General features: G+C 40.6%; 1 protein-coding gene across 16 annotated transcripts in view; it reads right to left on the bottom strand.

Moving 5' to 3' along the window:
• TSNARE1 (t-SNARE domain containing 1) overlaps positions 1-27,005 on the bottom strand; it is a 688,236-nt gene that overhangs the window by 186,355 nt on the left and 474,876 nt on the right. For 14 of the 16 annotated variants that reach the window (XM_043507264.1, XM_038393468.2, XM_043507266.1 and 11 more), the window contains 3 exons: positions 18,388-18,470; positions 3,810-4,269; positions 192-2,950 (listed from right to left, as the gene is read on the bottom strand). In XM_043507264.1, the coding sequence (XP_043363199.1) occupies positions 2,391-2,950; positions 3,810-4,269; positions 18,388-18,470 (1,103 nt within the window). In that variant the 3' untranslated portion in view covers positions 192-2,390. Of the gene's footprint in view, positions 1-191; positions 2,951-3,809; positions 4,270-18,387; positions 18,471-27,005 lie in introns of those variants that run through there. The other 2 variants (XM_043507269.1, XM_043507267.1) reach the window with 2 other exon arrangements.

The raw sequence follows: 27,005 nt of genomic DNA, 5'->3' as shown, positions 1-27,005 counted from the left end.
GCCTGATCTGACCATCATTATAGACAGTGGGAGACCTACCCTGAAACCGTTGCTGTGTTTTACCTCCAAGAGGGATGAAATTTCAGTGTTGGTAGAAATGATCTGTATGTCCAGTTTACAGAGCAAGTTGTAAAATGCTTTGTGATTCTTGGGGAAGAAGGGCACTATCAGAAATAGAAGATCGTCAAAAACACATTCATTACATTTATAGACATGTTAAGTACTTGCGGTTTAATACATTACAAACATACAGATGAATGCAAACCTCCAGCTTTTTATAGCAAATGATAATTATAATATGTAAACTTCATTGTTGTTCACTGATGTTAAAGCGTATTACATTCCGAGGGAACTTACTTGGTTCATTGGGTGTTTTATGAATATAAGGGAAGCGGGAGGAAAGGAAAGAAAATATTTTATAGTGCTATCTGAAAGATGCTTATGCCAGAGAAAATGGTATAATCTTTACAGTAAGAGGGAATAAAAGACACAGGGGTGCTTGTCTTTGACATTAAGGACCCTTTACACCACTCTGACAGCAAAAACAGACCTTCAAGTGGGTGTATATTATATTTATGCTTACTTTAAGGCCCCTTTATACTGTTAGAGTAGTTTAAAGCTGCCTGAGTGTAAAGGTGTATAAGGCCACAATGTAGCCAAAGTCATTCAGTGATGGTGAATCCTTTCAAGCATCAAGCTATTTCAAATAACTGCCTTCTGGTTTGCAAATGTTAAAATGGATTCTGAGATCAATAGAGGGGTTGGGATATAGGATCTATAGCCAAGCACCATTTGTTTTTGATTTAACTCTTTCCAGTAGATGAAAAAAACTGGGATTCTGGCAAGAGTCTGGTAATTGAACTGTGTTAATTCTTACCAAGAATTGATTTGGTTATTTCTTCAATGGAGATTTTAGATCAATTTACCCTTTGCATGAGCAGAGAGTGGCATTATTCTTAATAAACTGATCTGGTTCACCCTAGCAGTTTCACACTCTCACACTGGATTATGTATTGGAAAGGAAGCAAACCTATTCAAATATAAAAACAAGGGAATGTCCAATGAAACTGAAAGGCGGCAAACTCAAAACCAAGAAAGAGAAATACTCTTTCAAGCAACGTATAATTAGCTTGTGGCTCTCATTCTCATATGATGTTGTTAAGGCCAAAAACGTTGCAAGATTCGAAGAGGGATTGGATATTGATCTGGATAACAAGAATATTCACAGTTGTAATACTTAATGCAAACAAAAAGGCTTGGAAGGTGACATTAAACTTCAGGCTTTGTGGCATAAGCCATTCTCTAAATATTAGGGATCAGGATGAGACCTCCATGGGGGAGCAGATTATCCACACTGTGGGGTTTCTTGCACCTTCCTATAAAACATCTGGTGCTAGTTTCCATTGTAGACAGGATGCTGGACAACATGGACCTTGAGTCTGATTTGGTATGAGGAATTGCCGACCACAAGGGTTCTCTTTCTCTGGAGCCACATTATGTTTTCAGTCTTTTCTCTAAAACCATGTGGACTAGACATTTAGAGTTTTTAAAAGGAAAACTCAGATGCTCATGTACTCCCCAAGAGTTGAGGCTTTCAGAAAAACACAAATATCATGAGATTCGTGATAAAATCAGTGCAAGCTGGCAACGTTGAACTGTATTATTGAGTATTATATTCCTACAGTCCTAAATGTCTCATTCATTGATATATCGTGTGTCTTTCAAACACAAAGCTAGTGAGAGTTGGGATAGACTGAAGGGGAAATGAATGTAATTCCATATGCTTATCCTTAGAAAACAAACTGTCTTATTTGCTCATAAAAGAACTCTCCCCAGTATTATTAAATCAGCAAACATAATCCAAATAGCGATAAGAGCTCCATCCTGCTCCCATCAATCTCAATGACAAATTTCTCTTTGACATCAATGGAAGCAGGATCAGACCCTCGAGTTCTACAGCCTTAGCAATGATTTCTTCTTCTTTTTCTTTTTAAACCTAAAAATGTTTCAAGAAAAGAATAATATCCACAGGGACAGACTCTTAAGAGTAAAGATAAATATGAACAGAGTTTATTTTTATATGTTTTGGATTTATGTAAGAAAAATATCTTTCACAATAAAAAGAACCGATACAAAGTTGTTTCTTATAAATGGACAGCGCTGCTGGTTATAAAAAAGAATGATATCCTGTCCCATACTGGGCAACCAAAAAAAGGCTATATGTAGAATATACCCAAGAATCTTGACCCAATAAAAAAAAGAGCTACTGTATCATTTACCGTGACCTACAAATCATGAGGAATTTTTTACCCATCATAAGAAGTGTTTGTTTTAGAGAATTGTCCTTAAAAACTATGAAAATGGCATTTGAGAAGACTCTGTGTTTCTGTTTAGATCTCCTCTTCGACTTTCAAGATCATTCCCGAGAACACCTCGATCCCTGACTGCCCCACAGACTCGCTACTGGCTATCCGGGAGGGCAGACGGGCAGAAGTCTCAGAGGTGCAGTCTTGCACAAAATGTACTGTCTCCCTGCGCGGATGCTGGTAGTCGACCAGCTTCTCCAGCGTCCGGTTGAGTAACTCGACATTGTCTGCCAGCCTCTTGTTCTGTTCCACTAAATTCTCCAAGATGAGGTTCTGCTGGATCATGAGGGAGCTCTGCTGCTGGTACCAGGAGGACAAGAGGGTGCTTTGCTGGAGATGGGCATCCATCAGCTGCTTCTCAAACTCTGAGATGTTGTACTTCCGCTTAGGATGCCGGGCAGTCTGGGATGACCGCCTCCCATAGGCAGCCCGCTGCTGCATCTGTGGGGAGGAAGGTGGGGAGGGAGAGGAAACTGAGGTGTGCAGTGCCCCCCGCTGCTCTAACGCATCTGTCTCAGCTGGCATAGGCATTTCAATAGTCCTCAAAGGCACCCATGTGCAACCAGGCACTTCCTCCTCCTCATCTGTGGGGGATCAAAATATCAAAACATGAGTTCTTTACACGTTAGCAACATAGAAAGCAGCCTCTTTGGTTAATATGCTAAAGGAATGATGTCTGCTGTGTGGGTGTGCATATGAGCTCAGGAAAGGGGCATTAGTTTGACTGTGTGCATGTGAATGTCTCAATAGGTCTTGTGCTTTGTATTTGTGAACCAGAGGGATCTCTCTCTCTCTCTCTTATGTAATTGTTTCATCTGAAATATTAGGTGATAAGGTCCTGGGACATTAAAATTCCTCATGTCCCATAGATGATTTCCTGCTCTGCAGGGTGAATTCCTTTGAGTAACTCCAAGCTCCTGTACAAGGAGACATCCCTGTTCTGAAGGATGGGGTGGGGGAGGGAGAGGGGGAGAACGTAAGACTCCAGGATCAAAAGCTGTTGCGTGAGAGGTTCTGCCTATTTGGATCTGAGATTTCATTTGCAGAGTCCTCTCTTGCCATAAGGTTGGCTGTAGCAATTTAACACTGCAGGGGAGACCACATTGCAACCACCGAAGATAACCTTCTAGAGAAATGGCAGGTTTCAGAGTAGTAGCCGTGTTAGTCTGTATTCGCAAAAAGAAAAAGGAGTACTTGTGGCACCTTGGAGACTAACAAATTTATTTGAGCATAAGCTTTCGTGAGCTACAGCTCACTTCATCGGATGCATTCAGATGAAGTGAGCTGTAGCTCACGAAAGCTTATGCTCAAATAAATTTGTTAGTCTCCAAGGTGCCACAAGTACTCCTTTTTCTTCTAGAGAAAGGCTCCTCCCCCTCCCCCTTTCCCCCAGTCTGCTGATGTATGTGGATGGGATGAATGGTTTTGTTTAGGACTCTTTACCTGACTGAAGCTCCAGAGTTATGTGAGGGCCATCAGTGTGCATAACACCATCACCACCACCACCATCCTCCTCCTCTGCCACCACTCTGGCCTCAGCCTCTTTAATAGCCTCCTCCTGCCCAAGCAAAGGACTTTCCAAAATCCGCACCAGCACAGTATCAGGTCTGGGCTCCCCCATTGAGCGACTCATCTCCACCAGCTTCTCCTTGGTGCGCCTCTTCATATCATCCCATCTCCTCCGGAGGTCCCGGGGGGTCCTGGGGGACCGGGCGACAGCATTGATCTTCCTGGCAATGCTGCACCATATCTTCTCCCTCTCTGGCTGGCTCAGGTTGACTCTCTCACTCCCATAGAGCCTAGCGTGATTTTTGGTCACCTCTGCCACCAAAATCTCAAGTTCTACAGGAGAAAACTTTTCCTTCCTCTTCCGGGGGCCAGCAGCCATTTTAAATCTGCTCCTCTTGCAAAAAACGAAACAGGAAGGGGCAATTTGTTGCTGGATTCTCATCAGGACCACTTCACATTGAAATACTCTCATGAAATACACAAGTTACGCTGATGCTGGTCAGTGCCTGCTCATGCAGTGGGGCATAATGTGGCAAAGTACATAGAGGTGTCATTGCTAACAATGACAATGACTAACAAAATGCTATACGAGGGGGCTTGATGTTACTAGAGTGTCACTGGAACAGAAATGAGGAGACACACAAGGATAAAATCCTCAGCTGGTGTAAATTGGTGTACCTCTATTGACTTCAATGGAGTTATATTGATTTATACCAGCTGAGGATCTGGGCCACAATCTTTAACAGGTTGAAATAAGCTTTGGGTCAGATCCTCCACTCACTAGCCCTGATATAATTGAGGAGTAACTCCAGTGAAGTCAAACTGGTGTAGGTCTGAGGAGAGTCAAGCTCACTGTACTTTCTCAGGCTCAGAACATCACACACAGCTGGAAAACCCATTTTTTTCTGGTAGCAGTTTTACACTGCGCAATTCCAATGACTTGAGGGGAGTTACTCCTAAATTACACAAAAGGAGAATCACGCTCCTAGAGTCTGAGCCTGATCTCACTTACATTTTTACAACAGTTTAACCCCCTGGACTTCACTAGAGCCGCTCCTTGTTTACAACAATGACTGTGATATTAGAAACAAGCCTAGAGAGTCTGCATGTTAAAGTTTCAGCTGCTTAAAAAGTCAGGTTAACAGCATCAGATGATAAGAATCATGCAAACAAGAGACAGAAAAGATATCTGGGGCCTGATTCACTGGTATAGCCTGGTGGGGTAAAATTGCTGTGAATCTAGTTTACCTGGCCTGTTATGCAGGGTTTTGCAACTACATTGAGGCACTAAAGTGACACAAAATAGCTGGAGGTATAGGTCCGTTACATTATCTTGTGCAACTCCCTGCCAGTGCAGAATTATTCTCAGAGGTCTATTCTTCAGTTACACTGTTGGAACTATAGTCAGCAGGTGCAACTCCCATAAAAGTCCTGGTGCCAAATTATGCAATGAAGTAAGAGGGGGTGTAAATTGGTTAAGGAATGGATGTAACTGTAACTTAAACCAATTTGGCAGTCACAGGAAAGGGGATGTAATTAGGGACAAGAGAGGAGAGAGAACGTAGCAAGAAAAGCAATAGAAGAGTTCAAGATAAAGTGGGTGTAGGATCAGTAAAGGGAATGGGATCAATTGTCTACAACCTCCTTGTTGGCTGCTTTTCCTATCACAGCTTTCTCTCTGGGCCCCTCTGTATGCGAGGAACTCGTTTTTAAAACTTGACAAATGATACTTTTTTTCTGATCTAATTACAGGTAACTTGCACCATCTTTTTATCACTGTTGATTCTGGTCTACAGGGTGTCTCATTTCCCTCTAGGAGTGTGGTGTCCGGCTACATAAGTTTCTGGTGCTTTGTAGGTTACACAGGGTGAATTATGGGGTGGAGGGCATGCTTCTCCTCTAACTTACACATTGTGTAAATAAGAGAAAACCACTGTGCACTGAAGTCAATTAAATTTACACTTGTGTGAAACGTGTGCAAGTGACAGGAGAATAGGACACAAATGAATCACTGTTGATTTACACTAGTTTAATTGACCCAAACTGTCTCTGGATCTGTGAAAACTTTATAGAACACAATGTTCAAAAAAGAAAAAAAAAAGAAGTAACCCAAATTAGTAGTATTTAAACGGCTCTGTTTTATTTTAAGAGTGTTACAAATACACCTAAACAGTCACTGATTTTAATTCAACAAACAAGTTTCAGCCTCTGCTTAAAAAGTGGGGATAATATCAGGTTTTCATTTTAAATTTATCCCTAGAATAAATGACATTTGTCAGCTTCTGAACAACAATCAGAGGGGAAAAAAATCAGTTTTTCTCTTTTTTAACTATCACATAATATGAAAAAGAGAAGGATGCTGGAAATTAAATGGTAGTAATAGCAAAACTGTTATTATGAAGAATAATTAGCACTAACATAGTTTGTCACATTTATGAAAGAGCACCACAAATATTAATTCATTTACCCTTACAATAGCCTTATTAGATACACAAGTATGTTTCACACAAATAAAGACAAATATTTCTTTATGCTGTAAAGTCATCTTGTGGAGTTCCCTGATATTGGTAAATTATTAGGGTTGGTTTTAAAAAGCTGTATAATAGTATGGCCAGTAATATTACTGTCTGTAGTTATGCAAGCTAGGAGATGAATAATCAAATCTTATGATTCAGGAGGTGGGGCCATACGGGCTAAGGGACTGATCCAAATCCCATTGAATTCAGTGGGACTCTTTCTTTTGCCATCAGGCCCTAAATGCACTATTGGGAGATTTTACCTTCTGCTGAAGCACTAGGTGTGAAACAATGAAAGAGACAAGATACCAGAGGTCGGCAGATGGATTGATATTCTGATATGATTAGAGCAGGGATTTGGTTTTGAATATTTATCAAATAGTTTCAGTTCCTCAATATGTTGCTCATTTAGGATGCCAATAATCACAAGGAGGCACCTAATTTAAGACAAAATCCTACATCAATGAAGTAATTGGAAAACTGTCCTCTGATTTTAGTGCTTCAGGATCAGGATTTTAGTAAGGTTTTAGCACCAAGTATCTGGTTTGCATATAAAATAGCATGCACCAGAACAAGAGCTTAAATATAATATCGGATTTTAATGTCAATAGGCCTGACTCTCATTTAGATTCAGGGTGTATCTGCATGAACATTTAGTTTGCAGCAAGCTGCAGTGTTGCAATCAGTGTTCTTCTGGCCCCTGCTGAAGCACACTAACAGTTCCTTAGTGTGCTTTGATCCACCCTGCTTTGAAAAGGAAATAGATCAAAGTGCACCAGGGACCTGTTAGTGTGTATCAGCAAAGTCCACACGGACAATTAGTGCGCAGCAGGATAGTGCTGGGTAGACTCACACTCCAGCTTGCCACAAACTAAATGTTCATGTAGACAAGCCCTAAGCCTCCTTTACACCACCAATGTGATGTAAAGGGGGCTTTGTGTATATGAAAATCAGGTCCAATAGTCTTATTGACTTGCAAAGTACAAAAGTGTTACCAAAAGAAATATACCAAATATTAGTAGTAATGGATTATACTGTAAACTGCTGCTGTTGCACCCAAGGGGCCTGATTCTCAATTACACTTACTACACCCAGAGAAAGGGGATCTTAAGGTAAATAAAAATTAGACACAAGGACTTTCCAGCAGTGCTGGAAATGGTTAGGTTTCTAAGGCCTGATTCCTCTATCTTTTCCACCAGTGCTACCTTGGTGCAACTCCACTGACTTCAATGGACTTAGTCCTGAGTTATGCTTGTGTACGTGAGATTAGAATCAGATCCTTAAGCATTCTGTATACTGTATCTTAGGTAATTAATATCCCTATGGTTGCAAAATTTGTCATAGGCTCTTTCATACCATAAGTGATCAAGACCTTTGTTTTCCATCTCATCTGAAAGGCACCGTTCTGCAGGAGCAGAGCCCTTAATTCAATGCTGGGACACCGGTTTGACAATGAATCCGAGAGAAAGGACTGATCCTAAAATGACTCGTTGCAATATGCTCTGTGCTTCTGGAAGATCCCACATTCAAATAGTAGTGACTCTCAATCCCACTGAGTTTACAAGACATGAGAAGATCACAAACTAGGAGGTATGACTACATGGCCATGTTGCTAAAACATACATATATTGGACATTTTTAAAGAGTTAGCACCATTTATTTGTAATGATACACAGTTAATGGGTTTATTTCTAAAATAAAGCACTTCCAGGAATGTATGAGATGATTTTAAGGACTGGGCTCTCCAAACTATATCCTGTAGCTGCCCAATAACAAAAAAAGGAAACGTTCAGCTGCTTAGGAAAGCACTGGAACAGGCCATAGTTTGTTGCTAGGAAAGATGAGTTGGCAGTGTAACCTTAGCTAATGAGTACTATATCCATACCACCTGGGCATATCAGACAAGCAAAGTAGGGTCAGGGGCTTAGTCAGTATATTTAACATAAATATCCATGTGGAAAAAAGACACATGTTCACCCATGCCTGGGGACATGTATCACACACCCATTCACACATGTATAAGACATCATGCTGCATAAATTCTGAACTCTTATCAGCAGCAAATGAACTCACATGAACTCCACAAATGCTCCAGTTCTGAGTCAGCTTGACAATATTGTCTATAGTTCCCTTCAAGTCAAATGGTTCGGTCTAAATATAATGAAGAATGTCTGGTCTGATATTTAAAACAAAGAATCACCCCTTACTGAGGAGATAATGACTTCATTATGGCCTTGTCAACACACCTAACTTTACTAAGCCATCTGTTTCCTGCAGCTGTCTGATTGGTTTGCTAGCTCTCCTAAGTGCTTATGGCATGACCATTCCTTACAAAAGGTTATGTTCCTAAATAGGCAACCATGAGAAATTTAGTTTATGTAAAATTATTGCATCCTGATGTTATTATGCCCAGTATGCATCGGGCTGAATTCACTCTTGGCCTTAGGTAACAGACTCCGCTTCATTGACATGTCCTGCCAAACACTCTATACAGTACATTTCTCTCACGAAAACATAGAATCATTTGGAGCAAAACATGTGATGGACAAAGTTTCTTTCTTGTAAACAAACCACTGGCCAGGATTCAAAAAGTAAGATGATTAAACTAAAACCTAGCTACAGAAATCATCTCCCCTTGATAGTCTGAATGAAGAGATGCTTAGATGCAATCAGAATTCTCCTAAAATACTGCCCCTTACCATTCACAAGCATCCATCTGAAAGCCCTAAACAAACCTTATCCCAATATATATTTGATCACACAGATCCATTGTTTAGAGGAAAAGATGGGTTTAAATAAATATTATAGCTCAGACCTTGCTGAGGTTAAACTCCTGCATTCACTCATCTCATTTATCACTTGGACTGCAGCTGACTCGAATACCATTTCCAACGGTAAGCAGCTGTTTTGTAATGGGCTGCATTACAATAAGATAAAACACACATACAAATAGAAGCTGATTCAGAATAAAATACTCTCCAACCTGTAATCTCAGCCCGCCTTTCATATGTAGCCACTGGAGCAGGCAGAAAAGAAAGCATACTTTTTTATCAGAACCACCTGCACCAACTTATTTGTCATTGGAAGTTAAAGCACAATACAGTTTAACTGTAAAAGGCATTGTTCATACCAAAATACCTTGCAAGTACAAGAGATATTGCTACAGTAAAGAAATATGAGAGTAGGCAGGAACAGTGAACAAAGAGTGGCATGAAGGTGTAGCCCATTACTTCATTTTATCATTCATTTATTGTGTGTTGTATGATGTTACGATTAACTGACATGCTATGTCATATATAATAACTGTATATTGAATAGATTTAAGTTGTAGGACTACAGAATAATAGATTTATCAGTAGTCAGAAGGGATAAGTATGCATTAGGTATCTAGGTAAGTAGGGCTGAAACACAAGGCCTGCAGGCTTGGGCCTGTACGTTTTAGCTTAGCCATACTAGGTAATAGGCTTAAGAAATGCTGACATAAGTAAGTGACCAAAGAATGACCCTATGCCACAAGATTATGGGAAAAGATGTACCAATGGGTGGTATTGTGAAAAATTAACTGTAAGAGTAATTTTGAGTTCAAGTCACATGCACAGAGTGTTAGGTGTAGTCAGAATCACAAGAGAAAAGAGGGCTCCCAGATTGGGTAAAATGAGTCCCCTGTGGGAAACCTGCAGTAAGAATCATCCCTCTACTGATGATCAATTGGCAAGGCAGCATTCAGACCTTAAGATATCATTAAGGATATGAGTATGACTATATTTCTAACTTGTGCGTAGGTCTTTATAGGATTTCTGTATGCTTGGGTACTCACAACCTTAATTGTAACTTTAACAAAATTGACAAAACAAACTAGACCTTGTACTTCTCAATGTATGAATATGTCTTTATGTGTTCCAAGAGACTCTAAATCTGAAGCAAGTAGCAGAGGTGACTTTCACTCTGTTAAGCTGGAAACTGTAGCCACCAGAGCTGAACCCACAGTAGTGCAATACAACATTACTAAATTCACTTTAAATAAAATAAAAGGTTAGAAAGGACTCTTGTGAGTAAGTGGGGAAGTAGACCATAGAGCATGAATAAAGGCATTCTTACAAGGTGGATTATGACCTGCATGGGACAAAAAAATTAGTAGGGTCAATGCAAGTGAACAGGCTGTTCAAGGTAATTGTGATGATGGCAGCAAAGGGTCAACCCCGACAACGAAAAAAAGAGGGGGGATTGCGAAAAGTCCAGAATTCATAGAGGAGAGGGAAGATGTAGAGATATTGGGAGTGAGATGAGATAGTAGAAGGAGAGGAGTTCAAGAGAATGAGATGTGAGAGTAATGAAGAGCCTGGAAAGTGAGGAGATCAGTTGTGTATGCTTATGGAAGTGGATTGCGGGGTGGGAGGGGGCTAAGATTTTTGAAAGGGGCTGGTTGGTGTTAGTGTGTACAGAGAAGTAATGCTTCAGCTTGGAGAACAGAAAGGAGTTATGATGGGAGTACTGCTGCGAGAACACAAAGGATGCAGTTAGAATAAGCAAGACATGAATTAGCAATTCAGTACATTTTGGGAGATTTATTTATTTGTGAAGGGACTGTCATGACTTGGAACCATGGGAATTTTGGCTGGTAGGAAAGTTTTGTTCCTACCTCTGGGAAGGAGTTCAAACAAATGCTTAACTGTAAAATTAAAAAAATCACTGTTTTAATGTAGTTTGCTTAGAACCTTTGCAATGTTTTGAGTCCACGTCAGGACTTTTTATTTAGCTCCCATTACATTCATAGACAGAATCGCTACAGAACAGCTTTAAAATCCCCCAAATAAAACTTTCAATCAGTGCTAATTACTGAAACGAGAAGCATATTCAGCTATACTCATTCTCCAGACACACGTCTAAGCAGTAACCCACAAGAAATTAGTTACCACTTGTCTGCCATTACTCCTCAGTTAGGATTCTGACCTGTGAGCACTTCCACTCTCGTATTCCCATGAGACAAGTAATCATGTTGTGTTACATTCACATTGTATTGCAACAATTATGTGGCATCAATTTCCTTCTCAGCATATCAGAATGCAGTCTCATGGATTAAGATGCAATCTCATTGCATCATGGCACTACATCATCATAGTATGAACAAAATAAATTTGGGACGATTTATGTGCTGGGTAAATAAGGTTCCAAGGACAAATCTATAGAAACCAAGACTGCCCTACAAATTTCAGAACAGTAGCACTCCTTTATCAGAACACAAGTAACCATGAATTGCATTGCGAGGTTCAAAATGCCAAGGGACTTCAAGAATCTGAGAAGGTAAAACTGGAGCTCAGAACAAACTAGTGGAACTTTTTTATTTACCCTGTTGTACCTCTGTTTGATAAAAGAGAGAACATAAAAAAATCCAGAGTCGCTCTTTTTGCACAAGCTGAAGTCAGCCCTTCATTGGTAGCCTCCAGATCCACTGATAGATCTGTCTATATCAAATAGTCCCAAAAATGACGGAATAGTCCTGTAAGTGAAAAGCACGGGGTGGTAGTCCAGTGCATTGGAATATCATTTCAGGCCCACACCAACCTTCATTTCCTAATACCAGTGAAGTTGAGAAAAGCCAGCCTCTGGTGGGTGATCAGGAATGAAGTCAGAAGACTTCATGTGGAAATGTGACCCTATGTTGCATTGCTGATAATGACTAACACTTATGACACCCTCAGCATTTTATCTCCTTCATTTTTCTTCAGAGAATGATGGAATTCAATGACCTAGATTGTGCTCTAGTCATCTGTCAGAAAAATAAATTTAAGACAACTAATTAGTACATAATAAAAAGAAATGGAATCAATCATAGAATTGTAGGACTGGAAGGGACCTCGAGAGGTCTTCTAGTACAGTCCCCTGCACTCAAGGCAGGACTATGTATTATTTAGACCAGTGATTTTCAAACGTTTTTCTGGGGACCCAGTTGAAGAAAATTGTTGATGCCCGTGACCCACCAGACTTCGGTATGATGGGTTTGGGGTGTGGGAGGGGCTCTGGGTTGGGGGGGCTCAGGGCTGGGGCATGGGGTTGGGGTCTGGGAGGGGGTCAGGGCTCTGGGTGGGGGGTGAAGGTTCTGGGGTGGGTCTGGGGATGAGGAGTTTGGGGTGCAGGAAGGGGTTCCAGGTTTGGAGGAGGCTCAGGACTGGGGCAGGGGATTGGGGCCCAGGGTTGGGGTATGGACTCACCTCCGGTGGCTCCTGGTCAGAGGTGCAGCCGGGGTGCACCCCAGACCACGCTGCACCCCAGAAGCAGCCAGCAGCAGGTCTGCCTCCTAGGCGGAGGCATGGAAGTGGCTCCGCATGACTCTCACCCGCAGGCACCGCCTCCCTAACTCCCATTGGCCGGTTGCTCAGGGCAGGGGCAGCACGCAGAGCCCCGTGGCCCCCTGCCTAGAAGTCGGACCTGCTGCTGGCTGCTTCCAGTGTCCTACCTTAGCTGGGTAGCACTGCCAGCGGGACATTTAACAGCCTGGTCGGTGGTGCTGACCAGAGCAAGGCAAACCAGCACCTTACATGCCGCAACCCATGACCCATGGTTTGAAAAACTCTGATCAAGACCATCCCTGCCAGGTGTTTGTCTAACCTGCTCTTAAAGATCTTCAATGATGGAGATTCCACAACCTCCCTAGGCAATTTATTTCAGTCCTTAACCACCCTGACAGTTAGCAAGTTTTTCCTAATGTCCAACCTAAACCTCCCTTGCTGCAATTTAAGCCCATTGCTTCTTGTCCTATCCTCACAAATTAAGAACAATAATTTTTCTCCTTCCTCCTTGTAACAACTTTTTATGTACCTGAAAACTGTTATCATGTCCCTCCCCTAGTCTTCTCTTCTCCAGACTAAACAAATCCAATTTCTTCAATCTTCCCTCATAGGTCATGTTTTCTAGACCTTTAATCATTTTTGTTGCTCTTCTCTGGACTTTCTCCAATTTGTCCACATCTTTCCTAAAATGTGGTGCCCAGAACTGGACACAATACTCCAGTTGAGGCCTAATCAGCAGTAGAGAGGAAGAATTACTTCTCATGTTTTGCTTAAAATATTCCTGCTAATACAGCCCAGAATTATGTTTGCTTTTTTTGCAAGTGTTACACAGTTGACTCTTCTGTAGCTTCTGATCCACTAAGACCCCCCAGATCCATTTCTGAAGTACTCCTTCCTAGCCAGTCATTTCCCATTTTGTATGTGTGCAGCTGACTGTTCCTTCCTAAGTGGAGTACTTAGCATTTGTCCTTATTGAATTTCATCCTGTTTACTTCAGATCATTTCTCTAGTTAGTCCAGATCATTTTGACTTTTAATCCTATCCTCCAAAGCACTTGCAACCAATCCCAGTTTAGGATTGTTTGCAAACTTTATAAGCTTATTATCTAAATCATTGATGAAGATATTGAACAGAACCAAACCCAGAACTGATCCCTGCTGGGCCCCACTCATTATGCCCTTCCAAGCTTGACTGTGAACCACTGATAACAATTCTAGAAATAGTTTTCCAACCAGCTATGTACCCACCTTACAGTAACTCCATCTATGTAGTATTTTCCTAGTTTGTTTACGAGAAGGTCATGCGAGACAGTATCAAAAGCCTTACTAAAGTCAAGTTATACCACATCTGCCGCTTCCCCATTATCCACTAGGCTTGTTATCCTGTCAAAGAAAGCTAGTAGGTTGGTCTGACATAATTTGTTCTTGACAAATCTGTGCTGACTGTTACTTATCACTGTATTATCTTCTAGGTATTTGCAAATTGATTGCTTAATTATTTGCTCCATTATCTTTCCAGGTACTAAAGTTAAGCTGATTGGTCTGTAATTCCCCAAGTTGTCCTTATTTCACTTTTTAGAGATGGGCACTATATTTCCCCTTTTCCAGTCCTCTGGAATCTCTCCCATCTTCCATGATAATCGCTAATGGTTCAGTTATCTCTTCAGTCAGCTCCTTGAGTATTCTAGGATGTATTTCATCAGGCCCTGGTGACTTGAAGACATCTAGCTTGTGTAAGTAATTTTTAACTTGTTCTTTCCCTATTTTGGCCTCTGATCCTACCACATTTTCACTGGCATTCGCTATGTTAGACATCCAATTGCTACTAACCTTTTTGGAGAAAACTGAAACAAAGAAGACATTTAGCACTTCTGCCATTTCTACATTTTCTTTTATTGTTTCCCTACTCCCCTCCATTGAATAATGGATCTATCCTGTCCTTAGTCTTCCCCTTGTTTCTAATGTATTTGTAGAATGTTTTCTTGTTATCCTTTTGTCTTTAGAATTATTATTATTGTTGCTAGTATCATAGCAACATTGGGCTGGAAGGGACCTCGAGAAGTCATCAAGTCTAGCTCCTTGTGCTATAGCAGGACCAAGTAAATTTAGAACATCCCTGAAAAGTTCAACTTGTTTTTAAAAGTTTCCAGTGATGGGGACTCCATGACCTCCCCTGAAAGCCTATTCCAGAGCTTGACTACCCTTAGGGTTAGAAAGTTTTTCCAAATATTTAACCTAAATCTCCCTTGCTGAAGATTAAGCGTCTTACTTTTTGTCCTACCTTCTGTGGACATGGAGAGCATTTGATCATTGTCCTCTTTATAACAACCCTTAACATATTGGAAGACTGTTATCAGGTCCCCCCTTAGTTTTCTTTTCTCAAGACTAAATATGCCCTGTTTTTTTAACCTTTCCTCACAGGTCAGGTTTTCTAAACGTTTGATCATTTTTGTTGTTCTCCGTTGGACTCTTTCCAATTTGTCCATATCTTTCTAAAAATGTGGTGCCTAGAACTGGACACAGTACTCCAGCTGGGGCCTCTCTGGTACCGAGTAGTGCGAGATAATTACCTCCTGTGTCTTACATACAACATGCTTGTTAATAATTCCCAGAATTATATTAGTGTTTTTTGCAGCTACATCATATTGACAACTCGCATTCAGATTGTGGTCAACTATGAAGGTTAAGCCTGTCCAATGCTGAACACAGTAATACCAGGCCATTGAATTATCCTCACTAAAATAATTAACTCGGTTATGCCTCTGGGCTAACGTAGCACCTCTTTCACTCATAATATCATGGTCAGCAGAAATTCACCCACCACTTCCCATCTGTAATCCAGATACAGCAGGCCAGATCTCAACTGGTGTAAATCAGAAGTCAATGGAGCTACACAGATTTACAGCAGCAGCCAAGGATTCAAGACACACTATCAGAATATTATTTCTCTTCATTTAACTCCTGGGTAAGTACAGAGAGTATGTGTATTCACCTGTATCTACGGTAGGTATAGGAGCCCCTGTCACCATATCTAATCACTTCAAAATCTTTAAAATACTTATCTTCACAATATGAGGTGGGAAAGTGCTATTTTCCCTGCTATACATCTGGGGAAATGAAAAACAGAGAGACTAAGGCCCAGATTTGTAAAGGAATTTAGGCATTGCTGCAGTCAGCATTACAACATCTAACTGATTTAGGAACATAATTCCAGTTTTCTAAAAGGATTTAGGCAATACCTAAAGACTTTAAAAATCTGGGCCTAAATGACTTGGTCATCAAGGTCGCTCAGAAAATCTGTTGGGGAGCTGGGACTTGAACCCACACCTCAAACCCTCACCCCCAAGTCTTAAGATAGTGCCCTAACCACTGGAGAAGCTATTCTTTTCTGCTACTAGAGAGATAAATTATTATTCAAGTACACTTACATACACAGAGATGTGTTTATACATACATACATACATTATGAAGCAGATGCCCCTCTTCTGCAAGTACATCTGTGGCAAATTGAACAACTCTCCAAGCACAAACTTAAACAGGGGAGGCTGCAAAGCCATTGAAGATAAGCTACAGTGTGTTTCTCACATGGGTTTTATGTAATGAGAAATTTCCAGTTTCCTCCATATAGATAGATAGACAGATAGGAGGGAGGATGGGGGGAGTCACAGCAGAGAAGCAAAATGCTGTTGTCAGCACAGATATCACAGGCTGAGGGCAAAACAGTTGCAAAAGTGAAGTACCAGGGCAAAGTTGCTTAGCCGGAGCATACTTGTATTTGCTTAAATATTTTTATCACTGGTTGAAAACTATTTTGTAAGAGTTAAAGAAAAGCTATTTACTTATGCTTTGTTATGGTCATGTCTGGGTTGCGGCCAGTCATCCATGTTGCATTGCTGAAGCTACTGTTCTGTGCTCTGCTTAAACACTATGCTAAGTAACTCATCACTTTAACTTTATTCCTGACAGAGCTCCCTTTATTAAGGACTACAGTCGGTCTCAAACTCAAATATTTCAACACATTCATAAAGAACATAAAGAAGAGATACATAACAAATGCATGTGAGCCAGCCTGCATTTATAGGAGAACCCCAACATGCCATAGATTGTGGGTAATAGGGGTATCCAATGGCAAACTGACAGTTTAATAAAACAAGGAAGCTACACAGAGAGATAGTGTAGAGCAGTGCAATGAATTCTAATGACTTTAAAGGGTGTGACATTCCAACCAGTGCAGCCCCTTTCAACCCAAGTGGTCTACAAAGTCATCCAGCTCATCAGTCTGTCTCAAGTATGTATTTATACATTCTTAGAATCATAGAATATCAAGGTTGGAAGGGACCTCGGGAGGTCATCTAGTCCAACCCCTTGCTCAAAGCAGGACCATAAACAGCCAACACTAAGTACGTAAAATGGTGGTTTAGTTTTGCATAGTATTATCCATATAGGATATTCTGTTCACTATGCTATGAACTTGAGGGATCTGGAATGCAGACTCTACGAAGAGGCCAGAGTAAAATCCCATGGATCGCATCTAAAGTTTGTTGACAGTGGAATTCTGTTAAGCAGAGTTCAGTAATCTTGGGTTGTTCCTGGTATGTGTGGTAATTCATGAAAATAGCCAATTTATTCCAACCACAACATTGCCTATAATACATTATTGCCTAAGAAATTTGTGCATAAATGTGCACTTCTGCCCCAAACGTATATTCAGTGTTCCCCCTCTATAGATTTAGGTCATGCCAATGTTCCACCGAAATGCTTCTGCCTGAACAGACAGTATTATTACGTGCCTAATCACCTACAGTACCTATGATCAGACAATCAGTGTAGACTTTAAAAAGCATACTACTTCATCTCCTGTGAACAGAATCCTGCAGTCTCTACACGGGCAAAACTCCTAATGAGTTTTGCTGAGTAAGATCTTCAGAATTATGCCCTATATTAATTAGCAAAGAGAAGGTTCTCTTCACTCGTGTAATCTAAGCTATAATTTTTCATAAAAATGCCTACAAGTTTGGATACAAGCAACTAACTTTGGGCTTTAATACATTTATGTTTCAGAAAAACAAAGTTTACCTTAACAACTTTTGGTCTGTCTAATCCAATGTACGTAATAATGAAGTTTTAATGGATTTGGGATTTTTTTCCCTCCTGTCTTCATGCTTAGAAAGTATTTAGTTCAAAAAGTCAAGCTGTTCATTTTGGTCCAGCTATTTTCAAACAAGACTCATTTTTTTTTAGTGTAATTTACTCTTGTTCTGATGCAAACAAAATGAAAATTGCCTTAAAAAGTGCTGAACACCATTTCCTTACCCATTATTTACCAACTGCATCTTGTCTGCTGGCAACACCGAGTTGCTTGATTATAGGGAAACATTCCAGTAAGAAGAACATATATGCTTAAATGATGCACTTTTTATGCCATCCTTCCAAGAACAACAGTAGCTAATTGCTCAGTTTCCTACTGGGAAATGTCTCTTTAATATGCATATCTCTAAATGACTACTCCAAATCCAAGTTGCCAACACTAGTCATTTAATCATATGAAAGACTTTAGCTTTCACTTAGACTACTCTTTATTATACTTCCATGTAGTGCAAGAACACAGCAGAGTTTCTGCCATGTGCTCATGGAAATAAAACAGCTTTCAACTGTTTTATTTTAAATAATGTTACTGAATATATCTATAGGATTTTTTAGACCAACTTACTTGGTGCTGACTGGCTTTAGCCAACTGCTCATTGGCTGATTCTACATTAGAAGATGCAGTCTCAATGTTGGCTTCAATACTATCTGTAAATTAAGATAATAGAAGGTAATTACATGGTACAAAGCTAAAGGAATAATTCACACCAACAACAATGCAGCAATTTAATGTGGGGGGCGGGGGGAGGGCATGAACAAACAGGAAAGATCCACACATCCTTTTGTTTGCGAGTTTGGAAAACTAGGGGGTGCTCATAAGGGCCACTCAAAATTTAGCGAAAAGAAGGAGCCTAAATCATCACAATCAGAGGCAGAGTAACGGATGAATATCATACAAAATGGAGAGGTTATGGGCCTGGAAAGAATGGAAAGAATCCCATGGACTCCAATAGATCAGGGCTTCTATAGGACTGGTAATCTCACTGGATGAAAGTTACATTCTAAAATGGGATACAGGAGGTATATTATGTTTGTGCTTCTTGATTTGTCCTGCTATAAAGATCTTCACTTTTTACCTCTGAGTGAAGAAAAAACATTGGGAATAGAAGGATTAATAACTACCGAACGCAGCCAGTTGGGGGGAAAAATCAATACATGCCAGTCAAAGAAAGCAATGTTTTAAATGGACACCAGTCCTGTGTTTAGAAACCAACATCGATGTTGCAAAAGCTGCAATTAAGAGTTAGATTGTATTTCAAATAGGAATATCATAGTCATGGCCAAATCATTCCCTCAGAGACGTGCACACAGCGACTACTGATCTCAGTGGGAGCTGCATGTTTGCATTGTAGAGGAGAAAGCAGACCACTGGGTAGATATAAACCACCTGGGGGAAAGTACTACAGGCAGAAAGTTGAGAATAAGATTTCAGGACTTGATCCAACTCTCTATAAAGTCAATGGCAAGACTTTACATGACATCATTAGGAAATTGAATGGATCCTTGGTACAGAAAATTGGTTAATTCATTCATTCTTTTATTTTCAAAACAGAGAACATTAAAAAGGGACATTTCTATGGAGTGGGGGAAACTGAGCTTTCAGATGCCGTTACGCACTCATAGATACTTTTCAGAAGATTTGTTTTATTCTGTTTTGTAAATGAAACAATTTTGTGAGGCTGCTAATGCACTTGGGCACTTTCAATACCTTAAAGAAAATGAAATGAGTTTAATGTGAGGAAACCTACTCAAAAGCATTCATCACAACTTGGGGAGGAGGTCCTACTCTTTTTATTCTTTAATACATTCATCTGTATGAGCAGAGCAGAAACTCTATGGGCAGAGCTATCAAGGATTGAGATGCCTTAATTTAACGGCCAAATCCTGAGCATGGCAAACAGGTTTTAATCAAGGACCCGACCCTGCAACAGAGGCCTTAACCTGTGCAGAGATCCACTGAAGTCGCTGGTTTCTGACCAAATGGTCCTTTTTGCACGATCTGCGGGAATGGAGTGAAAACTGCACAATGAGCTCAGGATTTGGCCCAGAAGCCTATCGAATTTGCCTTTATAAGGACAAATGAGAGCTATTATGATTCTGTCTATCTATCTATCAGCCCCAAAGGGTTCATTTACAGTCTTATGTTAATTCTAGCATACTGCTGGAATAATGACAGATTCTTTTCTCCCCTTTTTGTTTTCAGTGCTAGCAGAAAATAATGGCATTACATCACTCTCACACACATGTTCAAAACCACTACCATCCAGTGCAACCTCTGATCTCTCTTCCGTTGGACACTGTTAAGTCAGCTCACAGTGCCTGGGTATTTCAGGAGTCTCTAGCAGTAGAGTATCATACAGACAATGAAAAAAAGCATGCCCTTTCCATTTGAAACCAAAGACTTGGAGTGGGAAAAGCAGAGTGGTGCCTGAGCATGTTCTTTAGGGCAGGGAAAGCTGTATAGGGCTGGGAGCGTCTCTCTCTTGATGTCTGTCTAGCTATGGGAATTTAATCAGTGCTTGGTAAATAACAATTAACATGTGTGTCCAGCTTCCATGGTCGTCCATACGGGCTTGTCTACACTGGAAAATTACATTGTGCTAGAACACACTCTGAGGAGTCAAGGTAGATAACTTTCAGAGTAGCAGCCATGTTAGTCTGTATTCGCAAAAAGAAAAGGTAGATAACGTGATGCTAAATGTGACTTAGCACATAGCATAGACAGGGAATATCAGGTGTAACATTTTGTCAGCTAGTTGTGGTTAGCCCTAAGGTTGATGAATCCTGGTCACATGCCACGTGAGGAACATTGTGCATATGCTAGGAATATCGCTGGGACAATACTAAACAGGACAGTGCTTGTCTACAGAGATTCTCAGCTGATATAATAAGTGCAGCTCCATGGAAGTCAATGGAGCTACAACAGTTTACAGGAGCTGATCCTAACTGTCTAATGTTCTGTAACTCCACAAGGTCGTGCTCTTGTACAGCATAATCTCCCAGTTTGGACAAGCCCTGGGAATTAGACACATGTACCTGGGTTGGAGAGAGGGGACATGACACAAGGTAAATAAGGAAACAAGTGACAAACAGAAACAAGCCATAGCAAGTAACAGGAGACATGCTCATTTTGGGAGCATAAAGCAAGGCAAGGTTGCCAGTTTATAGGAGATATATTTAAAGAGGACAGTCACTCTTTGTCCGATAATAGAACAGCCTTATATGGAAATTCAGAAAAAGTTGAGTAATCTGATTTGTCTAATCAAAGCAAAAGCGATTGTTGTTCTCTTCCCTAATGTTACCTAGGATCCCAGGACATTACACCTCTTCTTTCATGAACAGCTGCAATTTAACAGGCCCTTTTCCTAGGGAAATAACTTTTTAAGCATGGAATAGCAACACAAAATTCTTTAGATTCCATGAGGATTTTTTCAGGACAACCAGCATCATGCTTTGCAAACACTATATGTTAAATTGTTCCACAATGCAAACACCCAGAGTAAAGGAATCTTTACTGAATGATTACCTAAATGTTACATACGTAACATGTGGTGTGATGTTACAGAGGAAAAGCAAAAAACTGGGCAAGCAGCCTGCCCAGCTGGCAGGTTCCTCTAATGTCCAGAACTCCAGCTTTGCCAGGAGTACAAAAGATTTGAGATGAAAGGTCCTAATTAACATTCGCTACAGTAGCTCGCAATCCTAAGGGGCAAGGGAAAAAAAAAAACAAAACAAAAAACTACAGAGCTAGCACTGCATGACAAATGAGGCATACATAGGTAATATGGTGGGCTTGTCCCCACTGTTAAAAAGATGCAATTTTTTAACTTGCGGATACTAACATGTATAAATTATCCAAAGGAAACAAACATAGTGTTTTTTTAGGCATTTTAGTTTTGCCATAAGTCAGCCCCTGGAAGAGGTATAGAGCTGTTAAACACGTGATTTTCCAGGCAGTAAAACCGAAGTGCCTAGTCTTCTCTGTGGTTTTACCTCAGGGCAACTCATGTGTGTTAGCTACCCAGAGGTAAAAAATGCACCATTTTTAGCAGTGAAGGCAAGTCCTGTACAAACTAGTGATTTCCATTGATTTACACACAAGGGAGAGAGAGTGAGAGAGATGTAGTTTAGGTATCAAAACACGAACACGGTAGCCAAGAATTACTGGCCAGATCATCCAGCCAATTATCTGTCCACCACTTCACTGATTTTAATAGGATGTCCTGCATGCACACAACAGGATGATCCCAGCTACAATGACTCATTGTGTGACCTAAACCAAGTCACTTGGGCTGTGGTTTTCAAATGGGCCTTAATCCTTCCTACCACACAAGGGTATTAATCAAGGATTATGAAATGTTTTGAAGAGAACAAAATTACAGAAGTGCTAAGCATTGTGATTTGCATTTTAGTTCTTTACAGTGATAAGCTGTTGTGACAGAGAGCTGGGAAACAACAGCTGATCCAGCACTCTGGCCACTGCATTTCTAATTAGTTGCTCTGGAGTAGAACTGATTATGAAGAACTGGGCCTAATTGATAGATTGGTATGTGCTGCGGAGTGCTAAAAGGCTAATTAGTCCATTAGACAGAAGGTAAAAAAGATGGGAAGGTGGGGAAGGAGAGAGAGGGAAGCTTTCAGAGTCACAGCCAGAGGGATCTCCCAGGAGGAAGATCCTTTCTGTGTCACCCCTCCTTGACTAAGGGAGTTAAGGACTGTATGAAACTGTAAACAGGGAGCTGCACACCTTTGTGAAAGTGGTGGGGAAAGCACTGCAAAATAAACCACATAAGGTGCTTACCTGAATAAGGTCTCCAACTATTTCTAACTTCAGAAGAGACCAGAATGAGAACATACCCTGTCACACCTCTAATTAAGGTCACCTGCTGTCTATGATCAACCCATGTTAATGGACAGCAAAATCGTCTATGCGAAATTACATAAGTGAAAGTGAATTTCATACTTAGTCGCATCTAAGTCAAAGTGCTCAGGGTGGTGGGTTTTTTCATTTTTTTGTTGCACTGTGTTGAACAGTCACCGGTTTTAATTGGACAAAATCAGGGTCCCCACAATGGCCATTATTAATTGATTTCACTGGGCAGGTATTTGTGTTAGGGCTGGTTGAAGAACAGGAGAAGGATTTTGCAAACACATTTAAAATTGCTTCTTGTTTGCAGGGTTTGAAATGGGTCCATTTTGTTCTCCAAAACATTTTTCATGACATTTCTTTAAACAAAATCATTACCTATATTTTTATAAAAAAAAAATCTATAAAAAATGTCAGTAAAAATACAGTGTGAGACATTGTGAAAAATGGAACATAAAGTCAAAATGTTCCTTTTTTGAATAAAGGCCACTTTTCGATGAAAATGCTTTAGTGAGAAAAAATTCAACCAGTACTAATTTGTACATAGTATGAATCAAGTCTTGCATCATTCTTTAGGGTCTATGACTGTGAGGTGCTGAGAATCCTTAACTCAAAGAGCACTTCACAGGACACATCCTGTTTTGCTCCGTGCTGGATTGGGGACTTAGCTCTCATTGACAGATATGGGAGTTCTTCCAGAGTAAAGCTTAAAATGACAGTGTTTGGTCATATCGAAATGTGTGTAAATCCACACGCAAAATCAGATCTATAGAGTATGTAAAATAGGTGCTCTCCCAATTTATAAATTACGGTAAGTGGATCAGGTTGACGCAATAAGATGCAATTTGTAGCTCCCTGAGCCATCAAGACCTGGGGGTATTAATCCCCCAATGGAGGGCAGACAGCATCCACATCTCTATGCTATCCAAGGGTTTCTCATGGGAGATGGCAGCTCTGATTTCCGCAAAGGGTAACAGAAAAGATCCCTGCCAAGGTCTTGTGCCAAATGAGTGAACCAAGCCAGCACTTTTTAGAAATCTTGATATTGACTCCTTGAAGATCAAAGCGGAGCAGACGTTATAACCACCATGAAATGCCACAACCTGCTGCTTGCTGGATTTGTCTTCATCAAGGGCCCTGTGCCCTAGTTTATACCAGCAGAAGTGGGTGTCAAGTAGTGTACTCATATTAACATTACTTTAGTCCCAGACAAAGCAGTGATTTGCACTGCTTTGTAAATGACAGATGCCCTTAAGATGTGGTTTGGAAATATTTAACCTCCATAAAACCTATGCAAATTGCAGAATTATGTCATAGTGTCAATAGCTTATCATTTATGCAAAATTCATTTTACATGCATTATTAATCTCAGAATATTTTGCAAGTCCATTCAAACCTATAATTATGCCAAAATAAATAAAAAATAAAATATCAGAGACCCAAATGTATAATCTATCTACTCCTATAACTCAGTGGATTTATCCAAAGATGTCAACGCTTCCCAGTCAGAGGAAAATATCAAGACATTGTGTCCGATTCATTTTTAAAAAAGGGTGTATATGTTTGCTTCTTATTTTGGAAAGGCTGATTTTTGCCTCCAAAATAAAATCCATGATATTTATGATTTGTCTTTCCCTTGCAGTGGTTGATTTGATTTACTTAACCTATTCGTAACATGCTATCCCACACTCTACCCTTATAAGACAGAGTGTGATGCCTACCAGCAGAAATAAACCAACAACTCAACCAACAAATGCTTGTACATTTATGACCCTACCAGCTCAATCCCAGGACTTCTGGGAGTTCAGAGCACAGCAGTGCAGCTTCCTGATAACAACTTCAGAGGAACTGGGCTGCATATTCACAGCAGCAGAGAACTCTAATGGTGGCAAAAAAACAAAAAAACAACAAAAAAAACCATCATAAAAAGAAGAGACCCCCGTCCACGCAGCTAGTTTCTTGTACAAAATTAATTGGCTCATTAGCTGCAACTGCACCAACCCAGTCACATTAAGAAGATCAAATACAGAACAGCAGACACATCTTTAGGCATTAGTAAACGTGTAAGTCTGTAATCACCCATTTCTCTTTTCTTTACAAAACACAAGCCTTGCCTTGTCTCCCTAACACCATTAGCATTCTAAAAAGAATGTGCAAACAATGAGGTAAGACACAGAAACTCAGAGTCATAGACTTTTAAACACAGAGCCATCAACCAGGAAGACTCATACATTCCTTGCACCCCCTACCACTATAGGTGAAATGAGAAGAACTGAGAAGATTAAACTAACCTCTGCCTGTCTCCTGAGAGATATGCTATTACAATGCATGGTACTGTTTATAATAAAGCTGTTAGTCATAATCATGTTGAGAAGAAGACAGAGTAAACTGGCTCCAAAGTATACATTTTTGGTTCAACAGATTCGGGGTTATGCCTTCAAAATAAAATGAAAAATGTGTGCCTCATCTGAAATAGATAAATAGGAACTTCAGAAAGACTTGGATGCAACTGTTCACAACTTCTGCAGAAGTGTGCCCTGCACTGACACATAACTCCATGTCTTACCCCAGGAACGGCAAGACATGAAAGAGCCAAGTGAGGATTCTGCAGTGCACAGAGAACCAACGAATGCATAAATATATCCATCAATATAATTGTCTCCTCTGATATTTAGGAAGTGTTACCAACTGAATGGATATGAATATGTAGACACCATTCTGTTGTACAAAGGTTACCAGAAATGTTAAGTTTCAGAGTAGCAGCTGTGTTAGTCTGTATTCACAAGAAGAAAAGGAGTACTTGTGGCACCTTATTTGTTAGTCTCTAAGGTGCCACAAATACTCCTTTGCTTTTTTCAGAACTGTTAAGTCCAGGTATTCAGGGACCATTCCCAGGATGCATTCATTTTTCAGATGTCCCAACTGAGCTACAGGACAGTTTAGTTAATGATCCAGCTGTCTGATTTTCCAACTTCTCTCGTTTTATTGTATTTGACAGCAGACTCCATCCAGTCTCCAGGGGACTCTTCATAACAAAGAAATTTCTGTGCCACTAAGCGATCAGTCACGGAACATACATGAAGAGTCTTCCAAAGGGACCTGAAGAGGCTTGCAGAGGACAGGAGTGATGGCTCTTTCTGGTGGATCCCAGGACGGTGTGTAAACTCTATTAAGCATGCTACATGTTAAATCCTATGACTCTGCAAATGAAGCGTCACTCTTTTGAAAAGACATCAGCCTTCAAGTCAAGATGGAAGTACCCAGCTATAGGAAATGATGCTGGCCAAACAGGGCTGGTTCCAGGGGACAGAAGAGGCTGGTGCAGGGTGCTCCCTCAAGCCCCAGAACAAATAATCTCAGTGATCCCACATTTACATCAATACAAACACATTTCCCTTTCACATAGTCATTTATTAAGACTGGGGGGAAATGACAATGCAGCATTCAAACAAATATCAGCCCAGCTCAAGGACTACATTTATTGACCCACCTAGACAATTTTCTCTCTCCCTCAATGTAACAAGAAGATGAACCAACTACCACATTTCTCCTGTTTCCTGGGCAGGCCTGTATGCTCTAGGCTGGTAGACACCAGGTGTGTGAATTCTGTAAACTATTCAAGCCTCCAAATCAGGCTGCATTACTGAATTTCCTTTCCTCAGCCTTATTATTCTTAGTTCGAGATGTCCAGACTTCAGGACGTGGTGAAGTGCAATATCGGTATCAACCAAAATCTAAAACCCAGGCAACCCAGACTCAGCAACAGGAGAAGGTGGATGGGTGGCAAATGTGATAATAAGACATGGAAGAAAAACAGGGGTGAAGAAAGTTCTCATCTTCATGTCACACAACTTCCTTTCCCTGCCAGCAGGTCTTGCTGTGAAAGTTGTACACCTTTGATCTGTACACCTTTAGGTACGACAAAGAGGTAGCTGGAGCTGGCGAATAAAGTACAGAGTGAGTTCCTGTGTTTCCCGTGCTGTAGTCTTGGACTGATTGTGTGGATGTACCAGTCTGTGGCTCTCTTGCTCTTTTCAGGAACCAGGTTGGGGGTATGTATGTGCTCTACTTGAGGAACGAGTGTTGGTGGCAAAATGGCCTGATGGGAGTGGTGGAGGGTGGGATGGGCAATCGTTATAATCCTAGTAAAATGCTTTCAGAATAATCTGGCGCTCAGCTTGAGAAATGTGATGAAGCTGCAAACCATGAACTTACTTGTGATGTTTGTTGTAGGATGGCTTACATAAGGAATTGGCTCTTGCACTGTTTCGGGACACCAAAGACATTGTTTATGTATATGGGAGAGAAAAGCATCT

This window comes from Dermochelys coriacea, chromosome 2 (assembly GCF_009764565.3).
Source record: "Dermochelys coriacea isolate rDerCor1 chromosome 2, rDerCor1.pri.v4, whole genome shotgun sequence".
Lineage (NCBI taxonomy): Eukaryota > Metazoa > Chordata > Testudines > Dermochelyidae > Dermochelys > Dermochelys coriacea.
This window is presented reverse-complemented; position numbering and strand designations above follow the sequence as displayed.